This window comes from Oreochromis niloticus, linkage group LG13, assembly GCF_001858045.2.
Source record: "Oreochromis niloticus isolate F11D_XX linkage group LG13, O_niloticus_UMD_NMBU, whole genome shotgun sequence".
NCBI classification, from domain to species: Eukaryota; Metazoa; Chordata; class Actinopteri; order Cichliformes; family Cichlidae; genus Oreochromis; species Oreochromis niloticus.
This window is the reverse complement of record NC_031978.2, coordinates 3407624-3418754: the sequence shown is the minus strand read 5'-3', so window position 1 is coordinate 3418754 and position 11131 is coordinate 3407624. Positions and strand designations below refer to the sequence as shown.

The window sequence follows — 11131 nt, the reverse complement described above, 5'->3', positions numbered from 1 at the left end:
TGCAGGATTCATTTGTGACACGTCAGCAGGTGGAACATTTGTCTGACACTTAGACCCAGACTTTATTGTAATGATATCAGGAAAAGGATATCAGAAGAACCCATGAAGGAATCAGCTCGGTCAGGAACATACTTTTGTGCCAAGCTTTTTTGTTTCGTTTTCAAAAAACACTTTACGTCTATGATATATAGCATGTTAAACTTTACTTTTTTACTTGCATTTTGATACCAAAATCATGGTCTAGCTGTGATTTGTCCCATGTTAAAGAATTTTAGAATATTTCTATGCAGTGCCATGCAGGTATCACAGCAGTGCACATGATGTTCCACATCCCGTCGACAACCAGGCCAGTAGAACTGTCCCCTGAGATGGCAGAGAGTTTTGACATTCCCATAGTAGCCGGCCCCCACCGAGCCATGGACAAGCTCAAGCACCTGCAACTGCAGCGACCGAGGCACCAACAGCTGCAGGAGATCTTTGCCCTGACCTGGGGCCCGCCATCTCCTGTATAGGAGGCCGTCGTGCATCTCCAGATTGTTGTACTGGGAGTGGTAGGCCTTTACTTTGGGCCCCTGTTCTGACACCCCCGTCCAGTCCGGGCGTTGCACCGCCTCCAGCCAGGCCCCCACCTGAACCAATGTTGCGTCAGCCTCCTGCTGCTGCTTCAGCTGCTGCATGGTCAATGGGAGCCATCCCCCTCCGCTGGCTGTGGCCTGAGCAGTAGCCATGCCCAGTGCCACCTGGGCCCGCTCCTCCTGCTGCCGACAGTAGCGGCCCTCGAAGGCCATGCAGGGCCGTCTGGAGAGGGCATCAGTGTTGCCATGCTGCCAACCTGCCCGATGCTGAGTCTTGAAGTCGTAGCCCTGAAGGACCTCCAGCCAGCGGGCCACCTGACCTGTTTGAAGTTCAGGAGCCAAGTGAGAGACGCATGGTCAGTTTGCAGGAGGAAACGGCAGCAGTGTAGGTATGGCCGGAAGTGCCGCACTGCCAATACTAGGGCGAGCAGCTCCTGTCGAGTCATGTAGTAGTTCATCTCAGCCTGCAGCCGACAGTAGCGGCACTCAACGGCCATGCAGGGCCATCTGGAGAAGGCATCAGCGTTGCCATGCTGCTGACCTGCCCAATGCTGGGTCTCGAAGTCGTAGCCCTGAAGGACCTCCAGCCAGCAGGCTACCTGACCTTCTGGGTGAGGTGGAAACGGCAGCTGTGCAGGTACGGCCGGAAGTGCCACACTGCCAATACTACGCCGAGCAGCTCCCACCGAGTCACGCAGTAGTTCATCTCAGCTTGCCCCAGAGCACGGCTGAAGTACCACTTGTTCTCCGGCCTCATCCTGCTGGGAAAGGACCGCCCCGAATCCTACATTGCTAGCGTCAGTGTCCACAATGAAAGGTCGCCGAGCTTCGGGGTAGACCAGGACTGGAGCTGTGGAGAGGGCCTCCTTCAGCTTTGCAACAGCTGCGGCACAGGCATCACCCCAGCCAAACGGCTGGCCCTTATCGGTCAGGCGGTGGAGAGGGTGAGCTACCGCAGAAGCGGATACGAGTCATTCTTGGTGACCGGATTGAGATGGCCAAAATCCACGCAGAACCTCGGGCTGCCATCCTTCTTTCCCACCAGGACTATTGGCGCCGCCCATGGGCTGTCCGACAGCTTGATCACCCCAGCCACAGCCATCTCATGGATCTTTTCCTCCGATACCTGCCGCTTTGAGAGGGGCAGCGGGTGTGGGTGCAGACGGATGGGTTGAGCAGAGCTGGTGTCGATGGTGTGCTGAACCAGCCCCGTCTGCCTGCAGTCTTGGTCACTACCGGCAAAGATGTCCATGTTCTTGTCCAGGAGGCACCTCAAACGCTGGAGATGGTCAATGGTGAGACCTACACTGCTACGCTGCCACAGGTCATCAATAGCTTGGGTTGTCTCGGTCAAGGGAGGTTTGACCAGCCTAGAGGCTGGGGCTGAGGTGAGTAGAGATGATCCAGAGCCGCCAGCATCCGAAATCTGTTGAGCGGCAGCTGATTGAAGCCCGGCTTGTCTGTCGCTGGCCCCCTCAATTCCCTGCTTTTGACCGCACCCTGCTCCGATCAGTGGAGTGCTGCTGCCCAAATCGCCTCTCAAGTGCCATGGTGAGGGCCTGGAGCTCATGCTGCTCTGCTGGGCCTAGGTCAAGGAGTACCTGCAGTGCATCTCCTTCCAATGCTAGCGCTAGATGCATAGCAGCCTCTTCGTGGCTCCAGCCACTATGCCTTGCTGCCAGCCAGACTTCTGAGAGGTAGGGCTCTAGCAGGGTTATCCCGTTGTATTTCGGTACCTTAACTGAGGTTGTAGGCATCACTGCACGCTGTCGGGGGCTCGGCATGTCATTCAAGGGAGGCAGCCCATGAAGCATTGTCCTAGCGTCTGTCGTGGGGGGGCACTGCTCCCCACCCTCCCGGCTGCCGTGGGCCGACGTCGCTGCGGTGCGCTCGCGCCGTCGGGACCCGTCGGGACAAGCGAATCGAGTTGCTCAATGAATCGTCGCAGCCCTACCAAGACATGTTGGACAATTTTATGCTCCCTTGGAATTTACACCCTGGTGATGGTGGTGAAGATGAAGATGGATGCTGGAGCTCTGTGTTACTTGGGTTTAGGTGGGCATGGGAAGGAGGTGAGTTGCATGAATGAGAGTTTGAAAGGGAGAAGGAGGGAGATTTAAACTTTGCAGACTGGAGGTGTAATTGTCTCAAGGAAAGCAGGCAACAAGATGATTTGATTTATTAAGTTAAAACATTAAGTCTGGTGTATCCAACTATTTAAACCTGTTCTGAAGTAGCTACAAAACTGCTATGTATGGATATACAGTGTAAAAATGTTCATAGGTAGATTGATAGAAAAATCGTTTTATTGAACATGTTACAATTACACAAATAGAAGCAGGAAGAAGCAAAAACTAAAGTTTAAGCATAAATCGTTATTTACATTTTGGTACATGTATTTGGTTTTGTAACACATATATATAGATATATAGATACATTTTTAATAGCTATACCTATGGTATCAATGTGCTCATTTTTTGCTTTTTGTTGCCTTGTTTTTGAGTTGTGTCATTCACAAACTTAGGTGTCCACGCCACATGCCTGACAATTCCCAATCAGGCTTTTACAGGCTGGGACTCAGTCAGTTATTTGTACATGTGTGTGGAGAACCTAAGTGCGGACACAGGCGATGAGACAGAATAAACTTTAACAAAAAGTGAGCCTTTATTTGGGGCTGATACTCAAGCATGCAAAACAAAACAAAAGGCTAGCAGGGCGACAAGTAAACTAAAATCTACACTGGAAAGAAACTAAATGATGATTACCATGATGTGAACATAATACTGAACAGGTACATGTGAGGGACTATGAGGCCAAAAAACATGAAACTTGAACATGACCTGAACAGAATTATGAAATAACAAGAATCTGACATGACGGGAAGGAATACAGACGATGTGATGAGAAACAAATGGAAACACACAGACTAAAGACACAGGAGGTGATGAGGGGAAGGAAAACAAGATGGGGCTGACACAAATTAGCATGATGACACCGCAGGAGAAAGTGAAACTAAAACAATGAACACAGAACACAAAACCTCTTCAAAATAAAACAGGAACCCTAACAGGACACAGACATGACACAAGCAAGATAACATAGGGAATGTGAACAGACTAATACACGCAGACTCCACATGACGCACCGACAAGGAAGACTTAAACACCAGCATACAGAAAGTAAAGCACTAAGGACAAGACAGCGCAAATAATAAAGAAAAAAGAAACAGACTCAAAACTAAGAATAAACAGAATAACCTAAACCAAACTTAAAACTCAAAGCTCAACTTAATATAAGAACTTAACATTCTTATCATCTACCTAAGAATTCACAAATGAAACAATAAACTCAAAGTGCTGTTTCAGAGACCCAACCCCAGACAGTCTGAGGTCCTCATGCAACAGTATTTGTGAAGGATGAGGTTTTTTTTGCCTCATTTCTCAGAAACTCTTCAACCATTTGCATCCTTGTTTCTCTCTCTTGGCTCTGTTTTCATCAACACTCCTGTCTGTTCTAAAGTAAGCCACACTCATCATCAGCTTCTTCATCTGATGCAGTGCTGTCCACACACCACACACATGCAGAGAAGATGAAAAAAAAAAACAGAATCAATTCCACAAAAGGAACAAGCAGAAAGACAATCCAGTTAATATAACTTTGCATAACTAGAATATGAAAGATCATTGTGGGAAGGGTTCCTAGAAAGTAGTTAAAGGACAACAGAGTCAGAGTTCCCAGAATTCTCTTTTTTTCCTCAGTGGACATAGAGGTGGCCTGAGCCAGGGCTCCGCAGGACTGAGTTGAACATAAGATGAAAACAGGAGCAGGGAGAATGGCATAAACAAGTAATCGTTGAAATTCTTGTAAGACTATGGCAAGAGGGACACTGACAATACAAAAAGCCCAGACCAGAACACAAACCACCACCGAACTCTTAGTGTTTCTGACACAGTCCAGCAGTGGGTGCATGATGGAAAAATACCTGTAACAAAAGAGAAACACAAATTCTAATTGTCACAGTGCACAATAGTATATTTCTGGAAGTAAGGATGTTTCACAGTACAAAGATCATGTTTAGAGACATGCAAGGATGCACACACACTGAACAGGTACCTTTCCAGAGCAATGCACATCCTGAAGTAAAGGTTGGCCATCATAACACAGTAATAAATAATGACGGTGATGATGCTTTCCACTCTTGTCACCCACATGGTCATTATGCAGATCTGGATTAGATTGGTGATGAGGAGATTTGTGTAATAGATGATAGAGACCTGACTCTGCTGCACCTGCAGGAAATATAAATTTAATTCATTCATAAATAATTTTATTTATATTTAATATAACTTACATTGATGCAGTAATAAACATGACATGAGCAGCACAAGAAGACATAAAACAGCAATCATTGTCTTCATGAGACTGTAGCAATCCTCCTAAACACAAACCGGCTCCTGACTTGCTTATTTTTCGGACTTTTCTATAAAATCTGACCTCTTATTTTTTGTTTTTGTTTTTTAATTTTTTAATGGTTATCAAACTGGTGGCTATGGTTCAGCAGGTAAAGCTGGTCATTTCTGGGAGGTTGGTGGTTCAATATGTGGCTGCTCCAGTTTGCATGCTAAAGTATGCTTAAGTGTGAAACTGAACGCAGAGCTGCTGCTGATGCGTTCATCACTGTGAATGTTAGATAGAAAGCACTGAAACAGAAAAGTACTTTGAGTGCATGAGTGGAAAAGCATTATTTAAGAACAATTCCATTTAGCAAACTGCGTAAATCACCAAACAAGGTGTTTTATGTAATTACTTAATACTGTTCATTGTAAGAGACTTTGGGCCAGGTTAACTAAATGAGGCAAAATAGCATGAGAGCAGTCAGTCCCAGAATAGCACTGATGTGGTTAGTTTTGCGGGTGATTTGCAAAAGTTACTCTGTTTTTTAAAAAGAGGTGCAGTTATTTAATTTTAATCTAAGACTTATAGAGTAAATAGTGTTCATTAATCCAATCCAGACTTCTCTCTTACACAATGTCAGTCTTACAATTCCTGTTTTTAACTACCTACTTTATTTTTCTAATTTTTCCATGCTGGATTTAATTTCATGTGGGAGCACTGCTCAGAACAGAAACCATCAGCTTTCAAACCAATGCAAAGTCTATCCAAGACCTGATTATATTTAGGATGGCTTTGTTCTTTCCATTTTTTCATTGAACTTAAAAAAAATTTAAATTAAAAAATACCCCACAACTTTAAATTGCATTGCACATTACAATACTTTTAACTTATAAAGGCAGCTTATGTAGGGCAGAGCAGTGAGTCATGACTTATGTAAATTCTGAACAAATTTTAATGATCACTAATAATCCACACCCTTCAACCTTACATGTATTTTTAACGTGGGGTTTTCTTTTGATCTGGAATGTATATTTTCCCGTGTCTAAAGGAATTTGGGTAAACGTCTGTTAGTTAAATGTCCTATTGGCTATAAATAAAATAGATTTGACAGTCAACTGTAAAAGGTGAGCTATAGAAACAAAGTATCGACCATCTTTATGCTAGTATTCTAATACCACCATTGGTATTAGCAATAAAGACATTTGGATTGATACGGCTACCTCTATTACAAGAGTTAACCAAACCACTTTGTTATCCTTTGTCATGAATACAGATGCCAAATCAAGAGCTTTTACTATCAAACTGACCAGCTCCAATTCATTAATTTAAACAGCCTGAGAAGGTATCATTCAGAAATGACATAAGGAACTAATGATTCATTTCTAATTGTCATTAAATTAACACGTTTTTTCCTTTTATTGCTGAATATTCTAATTATTCACATAATTGTAAACTCACAAAAAGAGATTGACAAGTCATTATTTACTTACCATACAAGACACACAGTAGATGATCAGTATAGTAAAAGGAAGGCAGACACACATGTTGATCCACATCATCACTTCAAGGACATATCGCTCCTGTTGATGACTTTCTGTGATGGGGTTTTTCAATGTGTAAACCACTTTATTATGTGGGATAAGAAGTGGTGAAAAAAGCATTAGGTTAGCATTGTTCTTAAAACTAAATATATAATATAAATAAATTTAATTATTTAAAAATAACTCAAAGTGAGGACTAATTAGTTCACAGTGAGAAAAGCACAGATTTTACCTGAAAACCTTCCCTGTAACTTTCCCAGTGTGGCCACAATTTTCACCCTACAGCACAGCCATCTCTTTACCTTCAAAGCATAGCCACTCTTATTTTCCTGTCTTCTTTTAAACGAGCCTTTTCTCACAACTGACACACACTTTTGAACTGGAGCTGTTTGTTTCAAATAATGCCATCCTGAAGTCCGATTCACTACCTGTTTAATTTCTCCAATGAATTTTGGACAGACACAAAAAAACCCTCCTTTTTAACTCTCCTGACCTCAATTTACAGAGTAAACACACCAACATCCACAGATATGCAAAGCAACATCTTTAAAGGCCATCAATGCCACTGATGCTTTCCATTTTATGAGCCATTTTCTGAGAGGACTGCAAACAACTTCAAACATAGAGATAACAGAGGCATAGGGGTAGTCTTCTGTGACACCCTTCCTCATTTTATTGTCATTAAATGATTGGTTGGAATTTACTCTCTGTCTCTTTATGACACACCGTAGTTGTGCCCCCCTCTCTGCCATTTTATTAGGTATGCCTGTTTTCACTCTACAGCACTAAACTCTTTATCTTCATCTTTTTAATCCCACCAACTGCAAACCAAAGACAGAGTATGGCAGTAGCAACAATTCTACCTGAATTTCTGCAGAAACTGCAGTCTAGTTCAGTTTGTTATGTTCCTTCTTTCAGTTTACCCTGCATCCCCAGGATCAAACATTATTCAACATTACCATTATAGCATTTAAAAAGGTTAACACAAATTAGTGATACTCTTTGATCTCTGTCAAATACATACACCAAGTACAGTTCTTATATTAATAACAAACACATTAACATGCACTGCATTTACACAGAGGCTCACTGCAAGCACAAAAGAAAAGCAGGTGGTGTCATGACATCAATATGCTGTCTGAAAATATGGACTTATCCTTATTATGAGTCAGTTTCTTCATAACTATGCTGCTCTTCATGTAGAAATAATATGAATAAGTGTAAATGTGTCCTTACTTGTCTCAGCACTGCTTCCAGCTGAACCAGTGTGTAAAGTCTGCAATATGACAAGTTTGTCTTATACGGGGAAGTTGTGCTAGCTTACTTTACTAACCCCACCCTGTACTCACACTTTCTGCACAGCTACTAACCATCAAACCATCCAGCACTGTTGACTGTGATATTTTGCTAACTACATATTTTAAACACCTAATTCAGACTGAGAGGTCAGAGTCTGTCCTTCTCAAAGGGACATGCAAAATCGTTTTAACATAAACAGTGTTTTTTTTTCTTCCCCAGTGCAGCTGTTGCTTAAATCACAACACAGCTACAACAAACTATCAACAATTAACAAACTTTGTGACAGTAAACATGTAAGCTGCTGTTATTTGAAAGTGTTAGTAGAAAGTTATTATTAATGTAGAAATCTGGTATCAAAGGTCCAGCTGGATGTCGCCATGGCACATAGAACATTGAACATGTCAGACCTGAGCGGTAGGTGATGGCTTATTCCACATTAGGCAGACAATCAAGAAGCTCTGATGTCCATCCATCCATCCATCCATCCATCTTCATCCGCTTTATCCGAGACCGGGTCGCGGGGGCAGCAGCCTAAGCAGAGAAGCCCAGACCTCCCTCTCCCCAGCCACCTCCTCCAGCTTATCCGGGGGAACACCAAGGCGTTCCCAGGCCAGCCGAGAGATATAATCTCTCCAGCGTGTCCTGGGTCTGCCCCGGGGCCTCCTCCCGGTGGGACATGCCCGGAACACCTCACCCAGGAGGCACCCAGGAGGCATCCTTGTCAGATGCCCGAACCACCTCAACTGGCTCCTTTCGATGTGGAGGAGCAGCGGCTCTACTCTGAGCCCCTCCCGGATGGCCGAACTTCTCACCCTATCTCTAAGGGAGAGGCCAGCCACCCTTCGGAGGAAGCTCATTTCTGCTGCTTGTATCCGCGATCTCGTTCTTTCGGTCACTACCCACAGCTCGTGGCCATAGGTGAGGGTAGGGACGTAGATCGACCGGTAAATTGAGAGCTTCGCTTTTACACTCAGCTCCCTCTTCACCACGACGGACCGGTGCAGCGTCCGCATCACTGCAGCCGCAGCACCAATCCGTCTGTCGATCTCCGGCTCCCCTCTCCCATCGCTCGCGAACAAGACCCCGAGATACTTGAACTCCTCCACTTGGGGCAGGAACTCATCCCCGACCCGGAGTGGGCACTCCACCCTTTTCCGGCTGAGAACCATGGCCTCAGATTTGGAGGTGCTGATCCTCATTCCCGCTGCTTCACACTCGGCTGCGAACCGCTCCAGTGCGAGCTGGAGGCCTTCACCTGATGAAGCCAACAGAACCACATCATCCGCAAAAAGCAGAGATGAGATTCTGAGGCCACCGAAGTGAAAGCCCTCCGCCACTTGGCTGCGCCTAGAAATCCTGTCCATAAAAATTATGAACAGAACCGGTGACAAAGGGCAGCCCTGGCGGAGCCCATCGCCCACCGGGAACGAGTCCGACTTATTGCCGGCAATGCGAACCAAACTTTTGCAACGGTTGTGTAGGGATCGAATGGCCCGTAGCAATGGGCCAGACACCCCATACTCCCGCAACACCTCCCACAGGACACCCCGAGGGACACGGTCGAATGCCTTCTCCAAGTCCACAAAACACATGTAGACTGGTTGGGCAAACTCCCATGCACCCTCAAGTATCCTTGAGAGGATAAAGAGCTGGTCCAGTGTTCCGCGACCAGGACGAAAACCGCATTGTTCCTCCTGTATCCGAGGTTCGACTAACGGACGAACTCTCCTTTCCAGCACCCTGGCATAGACTTTCCCAGGGAGGCTGAGGAGTGTGATCCCCCTGTAGTTGGAACACACCCTCCGGTCTCCCTTCTTAAAGATGGGGACCACCACCCCGGTCTGCCAGTCCAGGGGTTCTGCCCCTGATCTCCACGCAACATTGTAGAGGCGTGTCAACCAGGACATCCAGAGCCTTCAGGAACTCGGGGCAGACCTCATCAAGCTCTGATGTCTTGGAATAAATCCACTACTATGTACACACATGCTAGTGACCATTGCTGAATAGTATCTTCATAACAGGGTCATTGAGGGACGCAAGAATAATACAGTGCACTCATTATTAAATTGATGGCTGGGACAACAGTAGATCACAACAGTGATTAAAGAAGAACAGAGTCTGCTGCTCTTTGCACCAGTGAATAAATACAAAAAATCAAATGCTGGTCACATTATAGCAGGATTTATTCAATTATTCAATTATTTATTCAAATGTATCCATTTAAATGAATGATGGATACATTTAAATGTTTATTTCAGTTTTGAAGTCCTGAATGATTGATGAGGCTTCTGTGTCTTCCAGGGTTGGAGAACTTTGATAAAAACAAAAGAACACAGATATACACAGTATATACATGTTTATTATCAATTGCAGTTGACGGCTACGTTATGAAACTTTGTGTTTCCATGAGCTCCTTTCAGACTTAATCTTCCTGTTTCCATCACATTAAAACTCACAAACAAAGCAGATGCGAGTAGTTGAAGTGGCAGCAAACACACTGTTGAAAACGTGGTTTTAAAGATCTCTATCTTCAGTCACAAACATGCAGATTCAGTGGGGTTCAGAGCCCAGCTAACACAGACACAGTCACACCAGTGACTAGTTACAATCCCATGCATGTTTTTAGGCTTTGGGAGGAAGTCAGGACACCTGGAGAGTAGAGATAGTGTCTGTCTCCTGAATGCAAACTGGAAGATGGTTCTGTGGTGGATTTTTGGATGACATGTATACCTATGTAACTATATAGACTATATATCTAGCTGCACTGAACATATATACCACCATGGTTTATTAAGGTGGTGCAGTAACGGGGCAGTTAATGCTGAGGAGAGTTCTCCTGAATAACTCACTCTCCAGCTCCGGTAACTAACCCCCTCCCCAAATACACACTCAACGTCTCTCATGCAGCACAACCAAAACAGTAACATTGTAACACAGATACTGAACACATCACGATAAGATCACCTTAAGGATCACATAATATAACACACACACACACACACACACACACACACACATACACAAGTATTTTCATATATGAGTATCACCATGTTAAGCATGTAACCTATGTCATTAGGTCAAGTACTATTCACATGTATATTATAAGATTATGGCACTTGCTGACTGCTTGTTGTAAGATTTAATAATTAATGTCAAGGTCAAATTTATTTATATAGCACATTTCAAACAGCCAATGCTGCACAAAGTGCTTAACAATATAAAAATGGCATTAAAAAGCAACAACGTAATACAATAATAACAATATAAAACAATAATAGGACAATAGAAGAATTACAACAATAACTAAAACTAATTCAAATA

At 44.2% G+C, this 11131-nt stretch overlaps 1 protein-coding gene across 1 annotated transcript; it reads right to left on the bottom strand.

The window, feature by feature from the left end:
- Positions 1–3065: 3065 nt before the first annotated feature.
- LOC112841989 (G-protein coupled receptor 4-like) lies at positions 3066–6588 on the bottom strand. The gene is made up of 3 exons (XM_025897623.1): positions 6461–6588; positions 4689–4864; positions 3066–4557 (listed from the first exon to the last, which is right to left on the bottom strand). The coding sequence occupies exons 1-3, from the start codon at positions 6527–6529 to the stop codon at positions 4089–4091; spliced, it is 714 nt and encodes a 237-aa protein (XP_025753408.1). The 5' UTR covers positions 6530–6588; the 3' UTR covers positions 3066–4088.
- Between the last annotated feature and the right edge of the window lie 4543 nt (positions 6589–11131).